At 35.9% G+C, this 21,318-nt stretch overlaps 3 protein-coding genes across 3 annotated transcripts; all 3 read right to left on the bottom strand.

The window, feature by feature from the left end:
• Window positions 1–988: 988 nt before the first annotated feature.
• Window positions 989–3,027, bottom strand: LOC114165978 (geraniol 8-hydroxylase-like). Its single transcript, XM_028050624.1, has 2 exons — window positions 1,999–3,027; window positions 989–1,920 (listed from the first exon to the last, which is right to left on the bottom strand). Exons 1-2 carry the CDS (start codon window positions 2,935–2,937, stop codon window positions 1,318–1,320), a joined length of 1,542 nt encoding a protein of 513 aa, XP_027906425.1. The 5' UTR covers window positions 2,938–3,027; the 3' UTR covers window positions 989–1,317.
• Window positions 3,028–8,683: 5,656 nt separating this feature from the next.
• Window positions 8,684–9,367, bottom strand: LOC114165542. The gene has a single exon (XM_028050138.1). It carries the CDS (start codon window positions 9,365–9,367, stop codon window positions 8,684–8,686), a length of 684 nt encoding a protein of 227 aa, XP_027905939.1.
• Window positions 9,368–9,635: 268 nt separating this feature from the next.
• On the bottom strand, window positions 9,636–10,547 carry LOC114165540. The gene has a single exon (XM_028050137.1). The coding sequence runs from the start codon at window positions 10,545–10,547 to the stop codon at window positions 9,636–9,638; it is 912 nt and encodes a 303-aa protein (XP_027905938.1).
• Between the last annotated feature and the right edge of the window lie 10,771 nt (window positions 10,548–21,318).

The raw sequence follows: 21,318 nt of genomic DNA, 5'->3' as shown, positions 1-21,318 counted from the left end.
TATAACATGGGCATGGTCTTAGATTCTAGTCAATACATTTAGTCTTTTGAAGGTTGTGTCAATGTCACGTGTTAATTTGTGGGTGATATGTGGTTTGTTATTTGAATTGTGTATTAAGTATTGATAACTATATTGTAAGAGAGATCCCCTTACTTCATTGATGATCTAAGTTACATAAACTTAGATATCATGTGTGAGAAGCCAAAGAGAAAATTCTTACACACCAAGATATATGCTTGAATTTTAATGAACTTGTCTTAATACATCTTATATCCACTTGTAATTCTAAATCTTGGTTTGGATAAGATGTTAGTTTTTTATACGACATACTTAATATAAGTCTTTTTGAAGATGTCAATTGATATTCCATTGGTTTAATGTTCTTTAATGTTTAGTTTCATCGTGGTCTATGTGATTATTGTAAGCTTGTGATTGATGGAATTAAATTTTTAAGAATTGTTATTAAAAAATTTCCTTTAATATCATTATCTTATGTTAGAAATTTATTTTCAGTAGCTTACTCTTATATGCATTATTTGTATGATGACTTATTATGATTTTGGGGTGTACTCGAGTAGATATCATTTTCATATTTTGCAGTGTACATGAGTAGCATTTGGAAGACAATAAAACTTTATATTTTTAGTATGCTAATGTTGTGTTTTAAAATACTTTATGCATTATATAGACCTTTCACTATAAAAAAATGCTTTATGAACAACCGATTTTAATAAATAAAAGTTGTTAGTCATTATAATAACAAAATTAGATATTAATTTATAAAATAAAAATTTATTAATTATTAAAATAATCACTATTATAATTAAAAAATTATAATTGATCTCTAATTAGATACCAATTTACAAAATAAAAATTTATTAATTATTAAAATAATCACTATTATAATTAAAAAATTATAATTGATCTGTACTTGAAAAGTTATTCATACCAAGTTCTAAACTTTATATGTATAATAAAATAGGTACAAAGTTCACACATATTATTTTATTACATATGTCATTTCATCTTTAAATTCTTGATATGTGTACATAATTAATAATTAGGCAAATGCTACTATGTCCCTTCTTTAAAACATGTCTATTCAGGGTTAATAGCATAGCAATGATCAATAATTTAACCATATATTAGCTAAAACCTTACACGATTGGATCGGGGAGGCTGCGAAATTTGAATCTTAAAATCTTCATCATGTGCCACCCAGATAGCAGGTCCACATTTATCAACCATCTCTCATAAAAGGAATTCCATTATGTCGATTTACATTACAACTTATCATATTTGTAATGTTCTTTGTTCTTATGCTTGGATGGGAATAACCAAAAGAGGTTGAGCCTTGTGCGAGGTCAACCCAGATTTCTCTAACATATCCAATTCCTCATGCTTTTCTCCATCCTTGAGCTTCCAATCATAATTGCATAGAAGAGAGGCTAACACAATGTGAATAGTTCTAGAAGCCATAGGCAACCCAGGACACATCCTTCTTCCAGCTCCAAAGGGTATTAACTCAAAATCTTTCCCTTTAAAATCAATGTCACTTTCCCAAAATCTTTCAGGTCTAAATTCATTTGGGTTTGTCCAAATACTTGACTCTCTTCCCATGGCCCACACATTAATAAGAATTTGTGCACTTTTAGGCACCATGAAATTGCATATTTCAACATTAACTTCTGGCTTGTGTGGCAGTAACATTGGGATGGGTGGATGTAGACGAAAGGTTTCCTTCACAACTGCTTGCAGGTAAGGAAGCTTTGAGATATCTGATTCTTTTACTTGTTCACCTTTGCCAAGGGTTTGAACCTCTTTTCTAACTTTCTCTAGTTTTTCTGGATTATGCAGCAACTCAGCCATCACCCATTCTATTGAGCTTGCTGTTGTGTCTATCCCAGCCACAAATAAATCCTGACATCAATAAGTGAAGTCATATAAGATAAAAGATGTTATACAACCTAAGAGTTGTAAAAATATACATATACTTACTAGAAACAGATGCAGAACATGGGGACGAGTGAGTTGTGAGTTGTCTTCAAGCATAAGTTCCAACACAGAATCCAACACGTCCTTGCATGTCGTGCCTTCTTTTTCCAATGCCCTTAAACGCAATCTTTCATCTATGAGTCCATCAAAAAACGCAAGTAACTTTCCAAAGTAACCATTCATTCTTCTCCGAGCACCATGTGGATCAAGCATGCGAAAGATTGGAAAAAAGTCAACAACATTAGGCCTTCCAGCTTCTTCCATGATACCCCAAATGACGTCCTTGAGCTCTTGAGACTTGTCAGAAGCGTAATGAGCAAAATCCATTGAGAAGAAAGTGTTTGATATGGAATTAAGTACAGTTGTGAAGGAAGCCTCACCAATATCCAAGGCTTCACCTTTCTCACATCTTCCCTTCACATAATCCATCAACTCTTGCACCTTACCCTGGCGAAGAACTTGGGTAGAATCAAGCTGCTTAGAAGAGAAGACTTTGGTAGCACAAGCCCTCCTGAGGATCCTCCACTGTGCAGAAGGTGGAATCCACGCAACTGAAAGTATGTGATGATCAAGAACTCGAACAGTATCTGGGATTGTCCTGTTGGAAAAGATTTGATCATTTTTTTGCAGTACTTCTCTGGCAACATGTGGAGATGAAATGACTATGGTGGTGGTGCTACCAAGCTTCAGACTCATTATAGGACCATAAATTTTAGAAAGTTTTGCAAGTGTTTGGTGAGGAAGGATTCCAAGGTCCAAGATGTTTCCGATGATGGGAAGAGGGCGAGGCCCTGGAGGGTATTTTGAGGTTTTCTTTGGTTTGAAGGTTGAGATGAGTACATGAATGGTTACACACACTATGGTGATCAGAAGAAGTGGAAGAAGGTACTCCATTGTTTTGCTTCTCTTGGGGACACCGGAAAAGGAGAGACTGAAAAACATTATTAATGAGAACGTGATATGGTCCTTGTCGATGGAATAAATTTTGTACGGACCATCAATGTGTGGCCAGAACGAAATGTTTATGAGACAGGACAGGACAATTTGAGATAGGTTTTTTACGAGGAAAATAATTTTTTAAGTATTAAATTTTGACAATTTTTATTATAATCCTAGGTGTTATTTTTTAAATGGTTCTCTATTTTTCTATTTTTTAATAAAAGATAAATATTGTGTGATTCTAATATCTTATAATTTAGAGTTTTATGGGCTATTATTGGTTGACAAAGTTTTTTAACAAAGTTTTTGACAAACTTTCTTATTTAGGTAAAAAAAATTATTTTATTATTTTATTTTAATTAAAAAATAAAAATTTAAGTATGTTAACTTTGTTAATTTGTTAACTTTGTCAAAAAAAATTTGTCAATAGGTAATTTTCCGTTCCATAAGCGTTGTCAAGCAACATAACTAAGTTGAATTCTTTCACAACTTTTAATAGAAAAAAAACAATCAACTAATAATTTAGTATCTATTTTGACACGTGCATGCGACATTTTTAAAATCAATTTTCTATTTTTCTTTTTTCAGGTGGTGATAAGCCCCTTTTATCCATGGAATCCAAAATTTGAATGGTGCAACGAATTAAATACAAAATACAAAGCCTTTTTCATTTTGCTCCATTGTTTGGGTTTGGCTTTCTCGGATATATCTCGCGTTATGGTACTTACTTCGTTGTGCTTCATTGTCATTGTCGCTCTCGATCCATTGTTTGGGTGTACCATTGTTTACTTCTTTTCATTGTTTCAGAGTTTGTTCCTTTGTTTATGAGTTGCTTTGTGTCAATGTCCATTTTTGAATTTTTTTAAATTATATATTTTGAAAATTTTTAAATTAGATGTATTTTTAAAATTTTAATTTATATGTATAATTTTAAATTAGGTAATAATATATTTAAAATGAATGAAAATTAAATTAGATATTTTTTATTTCTTTTTTAAAGTATAACATTTAATATAAATCAATAATAAAACAGAAAGTCAAATATAAAAAAGAAGAAAAAGTTTAATAATTTTTTTTCTTTTTTCATTATCTTTTAAGTTTTTTGTAACGTCCCAAATAATAGATAAAAACTCATCTAATAAAACGCCACATACATAATATCCAGAGGGTACAAAGATTTGGAATATGAAGTACTCCGTACCCCAACATATCCATAAACATAAAGAAGGTCTCACACGGCCCAAACTGTAAAATACTAACGAACTAATGGCAATAAGTTTAGTACAAACAAGGAAAGCATAGAAGATAAATTCTCCAACAATGGGCCCCAGAGTGGGCCCAATACCCATCTCGTCCATCACGCTACAGCATCCCTATCAACACTACCACTGCCAGGGGTTCTCACATCTGCTCACATCAACAAGGTTGATGATCATCGCAATAGAGGAGACCACACACAACATACAAGCAAGCAAAGGGTAAGCTAGTGTAAAGGAATCTCATTTTATAACAGTTCACAGGTAATTTCAAAGCCAAGCATAAATAACGAACATCACACCAAAGCTAACAAAAATATATGAGACTCCAAGACTTGACTATCCGGATACGCATAGTGAAGCACCACCACAAGACAGTGGAATTAAGTTCTAGTAGTGAGGCATCACCGCGAGGCATTCACGGAATTACACCCTTACAAGAGGCACCACCACGTGGCCTACGTGGAATTACGTCTTGGCCTTGAGGCACCACCCCGATACTCGCGTGGAATTACGTCCTTATCTCGAGGCACCACCGTGAACCCTCACCTCGAGGTTCATGGAATTAAGTCCAATAGATGAGGCACCACCAGGAACCCCTCCTTAAAAGGATCCACGGAATTATGTCCAATAGATGAGGCACCACCATAAGCTCTCACTACAAGAGTCACGGAATTACGCCCTACTCACACATTTAACATGTTTCACCAACCAATCAAAAGTTCCCATAATACTAACATCATGTATAACAACCCCATCATGCAACTCATGCTTTCCAACTCATATAACATACAACAACATACCATTCCCACCGCAACCTCATATATCAATCATGGCATCATCCCTTAACCCACATAATAAGGCATTTAGATCAAATAAGCAATCATACATCAGTGCACCATTCAACAATAGCATCAAACTTACCCCACAGTCTCGCTCAAGCTAACAGGTCCCGCTTAGGCGAGGGGGTCCTCTCGCTCAGGCGAAACCCTTCTCGCCCAAGTGAGATCGCGAAAGGGGGAAGAACGGACTCTGCGAGGTCTCACTCAGGCGAGTCCCTTCTCGCCTAGGCGAGACCACTCCTCGCTCAAAAATAAAAACCTTTCGTCTATGCGAGAGATCGAGCAACAGGTCCTGTGCGAGCCTCTGCTAATCTCGCCTAGGCGAGGCAAGCTCGCTTAGGCGAGGAAACCAGTGCCCGCCACTGTTCATTCGAGTGACAACCACCCACACGCAAACCACACAGATCAATAGGCGTTTTCAACCGATTAAATTCACACATAGACCATACAATGATCATATACTCATCAAACAAGCAGAAACGACCTAGACAGTTGGACCCTAGCTTCCCTTACCTGGAAGGGTTCAGCAGAAGGCTCCGGGACCAAACTTGATTAGTATAGTAGCTCTGATGCTAGCTCAGGGGTGACTTAGCAATTGGGAAAAAGAATGGCAGTAGAGGCATGAGCTACTCAGAGTAATAGTAGCAGGAGTTTTAAGCACGTAGAAAGAAATACTTACGTTAGGAGAAAAAAATGCTGGTTCGAGCTCTTTGGGTCACAATAACACCAAAACTCTAACGGAGCGGGAGACAGCTGCGGCTCTAAGGGTTTGTCTGAAACAGAGTAAGCAAGGTGAGTTAGGGCAGACCTGGGGTCCTGTTATATTACTTGGGCCAGCTCTAGGCCCACTTTCAAAAGGGCAGCCTTTCACTTTAGGGTAGAAAAAGGGACCAGAAATTAATGGGCCTTACATTATCCCCAACAAGAAAAATTTTCGACCTCAAAAATGAAAGCTTACCAGGTAAAAAGGTGTGGGTGTGATTTCCTCATGTCCTCCTCCAACTCCCAAGTAGAGTCGCCTGTTCTCCGATCCTAGATGACCTTGACCAATCTGACTATTTTTCCTCTGCGTTGCTCAACCTTGCTATCCTCTAGAGCAATGGGTGGTACCTCCCCAGTGAGGTCCTCCCTCATCTGTATATCCTCAGCTTCCAACACATGGACCGGGTCAAACACATACTTCCTCAACTATGATACGTGAAACACCGGGTGAAGATTTGCCAACTGAGGAGGCAAAGCTATCTCATAAGCTACCAGTCCAATCCTCCTCGAGATCTGATAAGGACCAAGGAACTTAGGAGAAAGTTTCCTCGAGCGGAGAGCCCTTCCCACACCAGTGGTTCAGGTCACCCTCAAGAACACGTGATCTCCAGTCTCGAATTCCAATGGTCTCCTCTTGCGATCTGCATAAGCCTTTTGTCTGCTCTGTGAAGCCTGCATCCTATTCCTCACTAATCTCACCTTCTTGGTGGTCTGTTCCAACAACTCTGGTCCGACTAACACTGCTTCCCCATCCTGATACCAACACAAAGGGGTCCTACACTTCCAGCCATAAGGAGCCTCATAAGGTGTCATCCCGATGCTCGCATGGAAACTATTATTGTAGGTGAACTCAATTAACGGTAACACTTCATCCCAAGCGCCCAAGTGATCCAGTATGCATGTCTGCAGTAGGTCCTCAAGGGACTGGATCATCCTCTCTGACTGGCCATCTGTTTGAGGATGATAGGCTGAACTCATCGTGAGTTTGCTTCCTAAAGCACCCTGTAAGGTTTGCCAAAACCGTGATGTGAACCAGGGATCTCTATCTGATACAATGCTCGAAGGCACCCCATGTAACCTCACGATCTCCTTGATGTACAACTGAGCGAACTTACCCATAGACATCCTCAGGTTCATTGCTAAGAAATGCGCACTCTTGGTCAGTCGGTCCACTATGACCTAGATGGTGTCATGTCCTCTAAATGTCCATGGCAGATGGGTCACAAAGTCCATCGAGATGCTGTCCCATTTCCAGACCGGTATCTCCAGGGGCTGTATCATCCCACTGGGTCTCTGGTGCTCCATCTTTGCCTTCTGACAGGTCAAACAGGCAGACACGAACTGTGTCACATCCTTCTTTATCCCTTGCCACCAAAAAGCCTCCTTGAGGTCTTGATACATCTTAGTCATGCCCGGATGCAAGCTAAGACGACTCTTGTGCCCTTCCTCGAGGATTAACCTTTTCACCTCCACATCATTAGGCACACACACTCTGCCCCGAAATCTCAGGATGCCGTCATTACCCAAAACAAAGTCCGTTGCCTCTTCTAACCCCAATTGCTCTCTCACCTTATTCAGACTAATGTCCAATAACTGTCTTTCTCTGACTGAGTTCAGGAAGTCACTAGATATGGTCAGGGTACTACATCTGATGGATCCTGATTCCAGCTCCACCTATAGTCTCATATCTCTGAATTTCTCTAGCAATTCCATCTCCTTGATCATGAGGTGAACGGTGTGCACCGTCTTCCTACTCAGAGCATCGACTACTACATTCACCTTCCCTGGATGGTACAAAAGCTCAAAATCATAATCCTTTAAGAATTCCATCCATCTCCTCTGCCTCATGTTCAACTCCTTCTGATCAAATAAGTACTTCAGACTCTTGTGATCACTGAATACCCGGAATTGAGCACCATAGAGGTAGTGCCTCCAAATTTTCAAAGCAAAAACTATAGTTGCCAACTCTAGGTCATGAGTGGAGTAGTTTCTCTCATGCACCTTGAGTTGCCTCAACGCATATGCCACTGCCTTCTTCTCTTGCATCAGAACACAACCAAGTCCAAGGTGGGATGCGTCACAATAAAACTCAAAGGATTTTCCAACATCCGGGATAACCAATATCGGAGCGCTCGTCAAACGTCACTTCAGCTCTTGGAAACTTTCCTCACACTTATCCGTCCACGCGAAGGGTTGGTCTTTCCGAGTAAGCTGGGTCAAGGGCGTCACTATCTTGGAAAATCCCTCTATGAATCTCCTATAGTAGCCGGCTAAACCCACAAAGCTTCTAATTTTGGTTGCTGACTTGGGACTTTCCCACTTAACCACTGCATCAACCTTCGTTGGATCCACCGCAATGCCATGTGCCGATATCACGTGGCCCAAGAATTGTACTTCGTCCATCCAGAACTCGTACTTGGACAGTTTGACATACAATTGTTTCTCTCTCAAGACACCAAGCACTAGTCTCAGGTGCTCGGCGTGTTCCTCCTAAGTCCTGGAATAGATAAGAATGTCGTCTATGAAGACTACGACAAACTTATCCAAGAATGGCCTGAAAACTCTGTTCATGTAGTCCATGAACACCGCCGGAGCATTGGTCACACCGAAAGGCATAACCACATACTCGTAATGTCCATACCGGGACCTGAAGGTCGTCTTCTGTACATCATCTGCTTTCACTAGAATTTGATGATATCCCGACCACAAGTCAATCTTTGAAAACACCGAGGATCCATGCAACTGATCCATCAAGTCATCTATTCTCGGGAGGGGATACTTGTTCTTGATGGTCATCTTGTTCAACTGTCTGTAGTCTACACACAACCGCGAACTCCCATCCTTCTTCTTCACCAGTAGCACCGGCGCTCCCCACGGTGAGGTATTAGGTCAGATAAATTGCTTCCCCAGTAAATCCTCTATTTGTTTCTTGAGTTTCACCAACTCTGCCGGAGCCATACGGTATAGAGCCATCGACACTAGTCTGGTTCCAGGTACCAAATTGATCGAGAACTCCACCTCTCTACTAGGGGGTAATCCCGGTACTTCCTCTGGAAACACGTCTTCAAATTCTTGTACTACCAGTATAATAGACTTCATCTCTTCTCCCTCCACCTCTAGGTGGGTGAAGATCAGGAAACACCGTGCATCGTCTTGTAGCTCCTTCATAACCCTGTGAGACGATAACAACTCAGGCTCCTCTGAGTTGGGAAATAACAGCCTCTTCTCGCGGCAGTCTATAAGAATGCGATTCGTAGAGAGCCAATCCATCCCTAGGATTACCTCTAACTCTTGCAGAGGTAGGCAGATCAGATTCACTTTGTACCTGCGACCTTCTACCTCCATTGGACACCTAGCACACAAGGACGATGTCCTGACCAGACTCAACGCCGGAGTAGATACCACAAGGTCACATTGCAGTTCACAAACCGGCAGACCCAACCTTTGCACACAAGTTTCAGACACAAAAGAGTGTGTCGCTCCAGAGTCATACAAAACACATGCAGATTTACCAGTAATCACACAACGACCCATGACAAGGTTACATGAGCCTGCTGCCTCCGCTCCAGTCATGGCGTACACTTTACCCGATGTTTGAGGCCTGTTGCCTCCCCTCCTTTATTGACTCTAAACTAGGGCTGGAACTGGAGTGCGCGTCGCCGTCCTCATAAGGGTGGGGAAATCTCTGCCAAAGTGGCCCTCTTTGCCATAATTGTTACACCTCTTGAAGCCTGCGAGTTGAGGGCAAACGTTCCTCTTGTGCGGTCCCCCACACTGATAGCACTGAATTGTACCCTGCTGAGAAGAGGATTCCCTAAACCTCTAAGACTGGGAATGAGGCCTAGTAGGGTTTCCTCCTCTCCTCGTGCCTATGCTTGGACACAGATGGTCCTCCCATCCTCTGTTGGTGTGAGTGCTGAGTTTCCACCTCTACTTTCATCTTCTCCATGACCCTTGCCTTCTCCACCAAGGCGACAAAATCCTTGATGGATAGCGGGGCCACCATCAAACGAAGATCCCCACGGAGGCCATTCTCGAACTTCCTGCATCGCCACTCTTCATCTAGTGGCATGGTATAGAAACGACTGAGATGCTTGAACTTTTCCGCATACTCAGCCACAAACTTGCTTCCCTGGGTTAACTGCAAGAATTCTACCTCTTTAGCGTATTTGACGTTGTCAGGGAAGTACTCGGAAAGGAACTTCCTCCTGAAGACATCCCAAGTAACTGGCTCCTGCCTCTCCTCCATCATGGACTTCATGCTGACCCACCAGTGCTCAGCCTCACCCGTGAGCATATACACTACGAATGCCAGTCTACTTTCCTCTCGGCACATCTTGGCATCAAATATCCTCTCCAAATCCTTCAGCCACTGGTCTGTTGCGTCCGGACTGGTCTTGCCTCCAACCTTCACCGGATGGTGCTTCAGAAAGTCCTCCAGACTCCACTCCCGGACTGTAGGTCGTGGCTCCGGGCCAAAAGCAGGGGCAGCCACCCTGTTCTCCTCTAGTTGGTGGAGGGCCTCCATATGTTGCCTGTGAGCGTCCTTAGCAGCCGCTCTAGCAGCCTCCATCTGTTGCATCACCAGCTGTTGCTGCTCGAGCACTGCCGCTTGTCGTTGCATTGATGTTTCGTGTTGTTGCATCATTACCGTACTTTGCTGCGCCATGGCAGCTACCATTGCTTCAATCACTCGGGCTATATCTGGCGCATCATCTTGAGAAGATTGCGTAGTCCTACGAGATTGTGCCATGGTTCACTGACACACAGGAAAGTCACTTGGTTAGGCTTGATAAGACAGAGATTAGCTAAGAACATTCAGAAAACACAGAGAAAATTAAGCGGACACCCAAGTCCACAGACCTAAGGAACGACTACTCTGATACCATAAATGTAACGTCCCAAATAATAGATAAAAACTCATTTAATAAAATGCCACATATATAATATCCAGATGGTACGAAGATTTGGAATATAAAGTACTTTGTACCCCAACATATCCATAAATATAAAGGAGGCCTCTCACGGCCCAAACTGTAAAATGCTAATGAACTAATGGCAAGAAGTTTAGTACAAACAAGGAAAGCATAGAAGATAAATTCTCCAGCAATGGGCCCCAGAGTGGGCCCAATACCAGTCCAGTCCAGCACGCTGCAACAACCCTATCAACACTACCACTGCCAGGGGTTCTCACATCTGCTCACATCAACAAGGTTGATGATCATCGCAATAGAGGAGACCACACACAACATACAAGCAAGCAAAGGATAAGCTAGTGTAAAAGAATCTCATTTTATAACAGTTCACAGGTAATTTCAAAGCCAAGCATAAATAACAAGCATCACACCAAAGCTAACAAAAATATATGAGACTCCAAGACTTGACTATCCGGATACGCATAATGAGGCACCACCACAAGACAGTGGAATTAAGTCCTAGCAATGAGGCATCACCGCGAGGCCTTCACGGAATTACACCCTTACAAGAGGCATCACTACGTGGCCTACGTGAAATTACGTCCTGGCCTTGAGGCACCACCCCGATACTCGCGTGGAATTACGTCCTTATCTCGAGGCACCACCGTGAACCCTCACCTCGAGGTTCATGGAATTAAGTCCAATAGTTGAGGCACCACCAGGAACCCCTCTTTAGAAGGATCCACAAAATTATGTCCAATAGATGAGGCACCACCATAAGCTCTCACTACAAGAATCATGGAATTACGCCCTACTCACACATTTAACATGTTTCATCAACCAATCAGAAGTTCCCATAATACTAACATCATGTATAACAAGCCCATCATGCAACTCATGCTTTCCAACTCATATAACATACAACAACATACCATTTCCACCGCAACCTCATATATCAATCATGACATCATCCCTCAACCCTCATAATAAGGCATTTAGATCAAATAAGCAATCACACATCAGTGCACCATTCAACAATAGCATCAAACTTACCCCACAGTCTCGCTTAGGCGAGGGGGTCCTCTCGCTCAGGCGAAACCCTTCTTGCCCAGGCGAGATCGCGAAAGGGGGAAGAATGGACTCTGCGAGGTCTCACTCAGGCGAGTCCCTTCTCGCCTAGGCGAGACCACTCCTCGCTCAAAAATAAAAACCTTTCGTCTAAGCGAGAGATCGAGCAACAGGTCCTGGGCGAGCCTATGCTAATCTCGCATAGGCGAGGCAAGCTCGCTTGGGCGAGGAAACCAGTGCCTGCCACTATTCTTTCGAGTGACAACCACCCACACGCAAACCACACAGATTAACAGGCGTTTTCAACCGATTAAATTCACACACAGACCATACAATGATCATATACTCATCAAACAAGCAGAAACGACCTAGACAGTTGGACCCTAGCTTCTCTTACTTGGAAGGGTTCAGCAGAAGGCTCCGGGACCAAACTTGATTAGTATAGTAGCTCTGATGCTAGCTCAGGGGTGACTTAGCAATTGGGAAAAAGAATGGCAGTAGAGGCATGAGCTACTCAGAGTAACAGTAGCAGGAGTTTTAAGCACGGAAAAAGAAATACTTGCGTGAGGAGAAAAAAATGTTGGTTCGAGCTCTTCGGGTCACAGTAACACCAAAACTCTAACGGAGCGGGAGATGACTACGGCTCTAAGGGTTTGTCTAAAACAGAGTAAGCAAGGTTATTTAGGGTAGACCTGGGGTCCTGTTATATTACTTGGGCCAGCTCTAGGCCCACTTTCAAAAGGACAGCCCTTCACTTTAGGGCAGAAAAAGGGACCAGAAATTAATGGGCCTTACATTTTTCAAATATTGTACTCAATCTCTCATGCTTACAGGTTTTCTTTTGTTGTTGAAGAAAAAAAAATAATACAAACTCATTATTTTTGCCATTATTTTTCATTTCTTCTCTTCTATTCTTAAAGAAAAAAAAATGTAACTCTCTTTTGTCACACTTGACAGTGAAATGTTATCTTAATATTCAACACTATCTCATGACCCTTGTGTATATTCATTTTTTATGAATATAGAAGAAAAAATAATCTATGATGTGGTTTTTTATGGCTGGTTTTTAATTGTCACTTGATTATCATAGTTTTTATAGTAATTATGACTCTCAATTTTTTTATTAAATTATGATAAATTATATTTTAGTCTTAAATTTGTTTTTAAACAAGAGTATTGATGAAGAACAAAGAAATAAAATTTAGTTTTTAAGAGTGATAAAAGAGAAACTACCGATGAAGATGAAAGTAGGACAATATAGTTGCTCATCGCGTAACAATAAAATGAAAGCTTGTGAAGACTATATATGCACATTGAAGATGAATATTTTGCATATAATATGATAATTTAAATTGAAAAAATAGTTATGATTCAAGTATTTATGAGTTCAAGAATTTGAAAAAAAAAATGATGGATAATCATTTAGAAACATGTAATTTTTTTATAGTTATAGCTATATTAAATTATGTATTTATTTTTATTGAATTAGTGACAATAATTAAAATATAAATTTTGAGTATATTATTTTAGCTTCCAAAAAAATTTTGGTTTAGATTTGTCATTGAAAACTAGTACAACAACATATTAGGGAGAAATATGTGTGTGATTGGATACTAGATGAAGACACTACCCATAGAGAATCAATGATTCAAGACTTAGATTTAATTATTCTAATTTAGTCATGTGCATTGTTATTTATTCAAACATAGTAATGCACATTGAAAAAGATGTAAAATTATGTTGTAATAAATTGTATTTGATATTTGTAGGAAAACTGGTTTGAACTTGTATAAAAAGTCTTGAGCTACTCGCCCCTTATTTGTGTATTATGTAGAAGTTATGTATTAGACATAGTAGGCATATTTTTTAACTGAAAATCATTGGTGGTCCAAAAAACCTTTATTGGAGTAAAGTTTCAAATTGTACATAAAGCCTTAAGCTGCTCACCACTTATTTCTACAGTGTGTACCACTCCTATATCAGACTTGGTAGACCTCTTTTACTGCAAACCAGTGACCCAATGAAAGTACTTAATCTTGTTACTTGTCAACTTTTGTGACGTATGTGATAGATAAGAACCACAAATCATTGGTGATCCAAAAAATCTTTATAGGAGTAAAAATTCAAAAAATTATACATATATATATAGTCCTATGCTTCTTCTTGCCACTTGTTTCTAAAGTGTGTACCAATTCTATATCAATCAAATCTAGTAGGCCTCTTTTTTTACAAACCAGTATTTGGGATTGTCTTGTTGGAAAAGATTTGATCATGTTTTTGAACTACTTCTTTGGCACCATGTGGAGAGGAAATGACTATGGTGGTAGTGCTACCAAGCTTGAGACACATTGTAGGACCATAAATTTTATAAAGTTTGGCAAGTTTTTGGTGAGGCAGGTTTCCAAGGTCCAAGATGTTTCCTATGATGGGAAGAGGGCGAGGCCCTGGAGGGTATTTTGAGGTTTTCTTTGGTTTGAAGGTTGAGATGAGTACATGAATGGTTATACACACTATGGTGATTAGAACAAGTGGAAGAAGATACTCCATTCTTTTGCTTCTCTTCTGGTCACGGGAAAATGAGAGACCGACACTGAGAGGTATCCAAAGCCCACTTTTCCTATCAAAGTATGTATAGAAATACATGTGAGAAACGGGTGCTGCAATTTGAAAAAGAAATGATAACAGTTGAAAATTCGCTTTACTTTATCTTTTTCATTTTCTGGCAAGAATTCCCTAATAAAATTAGGAAGGTAATAACCGTTGAAAGAAAATCCTTGTGTCCGATGATATATTAATCTTTAATGAACTCATAATTTAATTTATAAAAAAAAAGATAGAAAGCGTGTATTTGTTATTTAATGAACTCATAATTTAATTTATAAAAAAAAAAAATAGGAAAGCGTGTATATATTGGGAATGATATAGATGATAAGATTAACTGTGAGTATGCGATCTTTTAAATATATAGGCACCACCATTGTTATCTCCAATCATGGAGATGAAGAGGAAACAAAATAATTAACCATCAATGTAGTACATAATGTTACCTTATATATAGATGGAGATCATAACTCATTTTATAACTGCTGTTACTCATACTTAATGACGGAACATAAGATAGGATTATATAACGAGGTAGGTAAAATTTTAATTATGTGTAGCTAAAAGTTTTAATTTTTTAAAAATTATTTATAGTATTTTGATTTTTTTTAAAATCATTTGTAGCATATGAGGAATCAATGAGAATTAAAATAAATATTTCTTTTATTTCTTTTATAAAAGTATAATATTCAAAGTTAATTAATAATAAAATCTGAAATAAATATATAATAAAAAATAAAAAAATTATTAAGATATTTTTTATTTTCTCTTTTATTGTTTTTTGAGTTTTTAATTTGCCATGATTATCATAAATTTTTCTTTTAGGATTTACATCACAATCTTTTACTAGAGTATGATAAATTATTTTTTAGTTTTAAAATTAAAAAAAAAATTATATTGATTAAGAATAGAAGAACAAATTCATATCCTAAAAGTAATAAAAGGAAACTACCTATGGAGATAAAAACATGTCAAATCCAACTCCTTTACATATATTCTGAGCCATGACATTAATGACTCGATTATTCAATTATAGAAATTCTTTCTTAAGGTTCAAAGAATTAGAAGTGAGTTATTTCCGTTGTTTCTACAACTATAATAGAAATATCATTTCTGCAATAAAGAATATCAAAAAAGATTGCGGAATAAAAATGGAAGATAAATTTTTTGCCGACAATAGGGTTATTTACATTGAAAAATAAATAACTAAAAATTTTAGTTATGGTTCAATTATCGATGAGTTCAAAAATATGAAGGAATTATGATTTATTTTATAGTCATGGTTATACTAAATAGTGTATTTCATTATCTTTGCCTTAGTGACAAAATTAAATATATAAATTTTGAATTTATTATTTTGGCTCCTAAAAATATTGGTCAAGATCCATACACAATTTTATTTTTAATATAATTATTATATCATTCAGTTTTTATTAATATTTATTTTTTATTATAATAATATTATCCAAATAAATAAAATTAAAAAAATATTATTAATATTAGATATATTCTTTTTAATTTTATTCGTAGTTATATAAATTAATTCAAATAATTACAGTTTTTATTCTTTCTATTTTTTTATCTTTTTCTTTTCATTTTCCCCATTTTTTCATCTATTTAGCCGAATAAAACAATAAAGTCTAAATACTATTAATAAGAACGTGACATATGGTCCTTGCACTAGAAAATTTTTTGCATGGACCATCAAAGTGTGGCGAGAACGAAATGTTTTATGATAATAAATATTGTGTGCTACTGATATCTTATCATCTAGACTAGGGTTGAATAAAAGTCTTCTCACTAACCATTAATAGAAAAGAAATTTAATTAATAATTTAATATCTATATTTAATAATACGATTGAAATTAATTTTAATATTTTCTAATTTTCAGTGTTTTAAATTAAGTTGATTTATTTTTTTATTAAATTAATATTAATGACTAAGTGTCACGTATAAAAATTTAAATTGTTTTTTTTTATATTTGGATTTTATAATTTGATATTACTAAAAAAATTTATATTACATAAAATTTTCTTACAAATTTATTATAAAAATTTATAAGAAAAAATATTTTTTTGAATTTTTTTTTAAGAATTTTGTGTGAATAATTATTTTTTATAAAGTTATAAAATTTATAAGTATTTTTATAAATTTATTGTGAAAAGTATTTTATATAAAATATTTTGTAAAAAAATATTAACAGCAATTTTTTATATATTTTTTTTCATAACAAAATTTATAAATATTTTTTAAAAAAATATTTGAAAACAAAATTGATAAAAAATATAATTTTTTGTTAATATTGTAATATGTGATATTTTTTGATTTTAACGCAACGTATTTTACTGAAAAATAATATTTTTTAATAACCGTGTATCGTAATAGTTATATTAAATAGTTAAAAAATAAAAATTATTTTGTCAATTATCTAAATTGTTGCAAATTTTACAGTTCATTCGATTTTAAACCATGAACATGCGTTACGTTCAATGGCATCTTCTTCGAAACAATACAACAAGTAGCGATGGCAACGGGTCGGGTCGGGTACGGATAGTGCCTACCCGCAACCCGACCCGCCAAAGAAATATCTGTCTATTACCCATTCGTTTATTCGTTGGTTATCTGCTTAAAAAATACCTGCGAATATTTTAAATCCCGCGGATACCCATGGATACCCGATACTCGCAAATATTTAAAAAAAATATATGTATTTTATAAATTTTTTAATATAAAATTATAAAAAAAAATATAAATTAAATTAAATTATAATTATAATTATAATTATAATTAAATTTGACATAATAAAATATACTATTATTTCTAATTTTAATTAAATTTAACTTAATAAAATATAAATTAAATTTTAATTTTAACTTTTTGCGGGTAACGAGTACTCGTGGGTACGGATAGTATGATATCCGTACCCGACCCGTTTATAAGCGGGTATTAAAATACCTGCTACTCGCTATCCGCGGGTAATAAATACCCGCGGGTAGTAACTATCTGTCGCGGATTTTATCTGCGGATATCCGCGGGCACGGATAATTTTGTCATCCCTAACAACAACGCATCTTCCTCCTTCTGAAAATCGCCATTTTTTCTTCCCATCTCCACCGATCTCTGAAAATTAAGTTTTAAATGTTAATTATTAATATTATTATTATAGTTTATTTTTTATATATAAGTAAATTATACGTAGATAGAACAGGGATATAAAAATTATATATATAGTAATAGAATAAAATGAGTAATAAAATACACTAAAAAAATTACTAATTAGAGATTAATTTAGATATCAATTTTTTTAGTTATCTAAACTTTGGTAGTTAATGTTAGTAACCAATTTATAAACCAAGTCATACTAGTAGGTATCTCATAATAGAAAATAATATTTTAATATTTTAGTTACCAATTTAGAGACTAATTATAACCCACTAATTACTCATAATTTTTAGTTTATAAATTGATATCTAAATTGATCATTATAGTGACTAATTATTTTTAATTATTAAAATTGACCTTTATTTAGAAATTGTTATGAAATAAAGTGAATAACAAAGAGAATAATAGATAATAGAGAAGAGAAGAAACAATAGAGAATAGAGGATAGAGAATGAGAGAATAGGGAACAACTCATCTGTATATTATTATTGATAGGAAGAGTCTTATTTATAGATACAAGATGTAATCCATAAAGGAAACAAATCAACTTAGTTAATACAAAAATTTACATAAAGAGTATCAAATCATATGACTATCAATCATATGAGTAAATGTATCAAATCAATGGACAATCATTAATTCATAACACTTCGTGTCCATTGATAAAAGAAGGTGCCTCGTTAAAACCTTACTAGGAAAAACCCTTTGAGATAAAAAACCTAGGGGTGGCAAAACGGGTTGGACCCAACGGGCCAGCCCGTCAGCCCGTGCTAAAAGGAACGGGCTGGGTTGAAGATTTCAACCCGTCAGCTCGTTCTGGCCCGTCCCGTCCAGCCCGTCAACTTGACGGGTCAAAGTACGGGCTGGCCCGTTGGCCCGTTTTAAAAAAATAAAATACAATAAAAATAATTAAAAAAATTAATTTTTTAGATTATATATTTTAAATGTAGAAATATATAATAGTATTATAATTTAAATCATTAACACCTACAAATTAAGTTTGAATTATTAGTTATAATTGAATAATTTAATATGTAAATTTAATAATTATTTTAACTTATCTAATTAAAACATTAACTAATCAATTAAAAGTTAAAATAATATTTTATTTGATTAAATATGACTTTAATAATAATTTATATGTATATATAAACAAATTTAAAAAATAAAACAAATTAAAAAATTTGAAAACTAATTAAAAAAATAAAAAAAATAAAAAACTAGACGGGCCAGCCCGGCCCGGCCTGTTAGCCCGTCATATACGAGACGGGTTGTGAATATTGGCCCGTTTTTGTTTGACGGGCCAGCCCGTCCCGGCCCGTTTTTTGACGGGCCACATACGGGCCGGGCCAAAACGGGCCGGACTGGCCCGTTTGCCACCCCTAAAAAAACCTAGTGAAGGAAAAAGAGTACAACATTCTATATTCTTTAATACAATATTGTTCATCACATATTCTATTTCTCCTCCTCTTGTAAACTTACATCATTAATGTGATGGAGTTCGAACTTGTGAATCATTTACTCAAAAGTTCTTCTTGGCAAAAAACTTCATAAATAGACTTGCCATATTTTCACATGAATGAATTTTTGGATATCTATATCATCCTTTCAATTGAACAATACACTATTGTCTTCATATATGGTTGTTGATTCCATCTTTGTCGGGGATAGTCACAAGTTTCTTGCATATGTTGAATTATAGACCTTAGCGAAATATATTAACAACTTTCCTCGTAATTATGTATGATTAGACGATGTTGCTACTATGATTTGTTTCATATACCTTCATGAAACCATTGTGCTACCACATGTGAACAAACATCTTGTTTGTGATTAACCATTGTGACATTGTGAGAATATGTAAAATAACATGAATATACATAACTCATTCGTCTGAATCTGAATCATTTGGATGGAATAATTTCATATTCGTAGTACCCTTAAAGTAACGAAGTATATGTTTTACTCCAAACCATTTTCTTCTTGTAGTTGAAGAACTATATCTTGCTTAACAAATTTATAGCAAATGCAATATTAGATCGAGTATAATTAGCAAGATACATTAGTGTTTCTATGATACTAAGATATGGTGCTTCTGGACCAAGAAGATCTTCATCATTTTCTTGAGGTTTAAGAAGAGTAGCATCTAACAACCTCACAACTATTGGAGTGCATAATGGACATCACTTGTCCATTTAGAACATTTTAAGCAACTTAATTATATAGGTATCTTGACGTATAAAAACACCTTTATTTAAATACTTAAATTCTAATTTCAAATAAGACTTTGCCCTTCAAAGATCATTAATCTCAAATTATTTTTTTGAGTAATCAATTGCCTTCGTGACCTCATTAAGAGTTCCAACGGTGTTTATGTCATCTACATAAACAATAATTATGGAAAATTCATTTTTGAATCTTTTCATATAAATACAAGAACAAATAGGATCATTTCTATATCCTTCTTTTAATAAGTACTCAATAAGACGGTTATGTCACACATGTCCCGATTGCTTTAGTCAATAAAAGAGTATGTTCAATTTTATTGAATAACCCTCTTTAGAATTTGTCTTGTTGGGCAGATAAAATCCTTCCGGGATTTTCATATAAATATGATTCTCAAACGAACCGTACGAATAGGTTGTAACATCATTCATTAGATGTAAATGCAAACCTTGTTGTGCAACTAGGATAATCAAATATTGCAATGTTGTTGCATCCAATACTAGTGAATATGTTTTTTCTCACAAATCAATACAAGATTTTGTGAACAACCTTGAGCAACAAATTGCTTTGTATCTAACAATTTCATCATTCTTAATTTGAGTTTTGCGCAAAAATCCATATGTACCCAACGAGTTTCACAACTTCAGGTGTGCGAACTATACGTCCAAAAACCTTTCATTTAGCAAGCAAATATAATTATGCTTCTTTGCATATTTTCATTTTGGCCAATCATGTCTTTGTCGACAATCTTCGATGATCATTGGCTATTGATCCTCATTATAATTCATAGCATTCATCGCTAGATTATATGTAAAAGTTTCATCAATGTTGACTTCATTTTGGTTCCATATTATATGATTCATGACATAATTTTTAAGATCTCATCACTTTCAATAATTTCAGGTACCTGAGGTTCTTCTGGAACCGAATCATTAATTATATTAAATGAATCTTTTGGAATTTCCACCTTTTCGGTAGGTCATCTTGCATTTTAGCTCCCTTTCTCATTCAAGAGTTTTTATCTTTGGAACCAATAGGTCTACCAAGCTTCAAACGTGTCCACATGAGTTTTCAACCCTTTTTTTTTGCATCATAATAATTGATCATGTCAAACAAAGCAATCATTTTGATTTGTAAACTTCTGGTTTACCATGACATGCATTTCAATTGTACTAATAAACTTGTAGTACAAACTATAAGAGAATGTTGATAATTTCTCCAATACCTTTTTTTTCAACTCAATCATAGAGATATAAAAATATTTCATATCTTTTTCATTGTTTGTCTCAATATAATATCCATTTAGACAAATATCCTTGAAACTTAATAAGTTTCTATTCAACTTCTTAGTAGAAGTATAATAGCTCTTCCAGAACCTTCAAATTTATTTGTAGTACTATAAATAATACTAACGTTGATGTCTCGCATTATCAAACAAGAGAAAAATTTATTACTCTTGAGAATTGTATAAGTTATTGCACTATCAATAGGACACACATCCTCATCATTAGTACTAGTGTCAACATTTGTTCTTCATATAAACGTAAAT

Source organism: Vigna unguiculata, chromosome 10 (genome assembly GCF_004118075.2).
Source record: "Vigna unguiculata cultivar IT97K-499-35 chromosome 10, ASM411807v1, whole genome shotgun sequence".
In the NCBI taxonomy this organism is placed as follows: Eukaryota; Viridiplantae; Streptophyta; class Magnoliopsida; order Fabales; family Fabaceae; genus Vigna; species Vigna unguiculata.
The sequence above is the reverse complement of the archived record's forward strand: the minus strand, read 5'-3'. Positions and strand labels throughout refer to the sequence as shown.

Coding starts and splice junctions, on each gene's coding strand:
- LOC114165542 (XM_028050138.1), bottom strand. CDS start 9,367: ATGACTGGAGCGGAGGCAGCAGGCTCATGTAACCTTGTCATGGGTCGT.
- LOC114165978 (XM_028050624.1), bottom strand. CDS start 2,937: ATGTTTTTCAGTCTCTCCTTTTCCGGTGTCCCCAAGAGAAGCAAAACA. Junction 1,921..1,998: donor ATGTTCTGCATCTGTTTCTA/GTAAGTATATGT, acceptor TATTGATGTCAG/GATTTATTTGTGGCTGGGAT.
- LOC114165540 (XM_028050137.1), bottom strand. CDS start 10,547: ATGGCACAATCTCGTAGGACTACGCAATCTTCTCAAGATGATGCGCCA.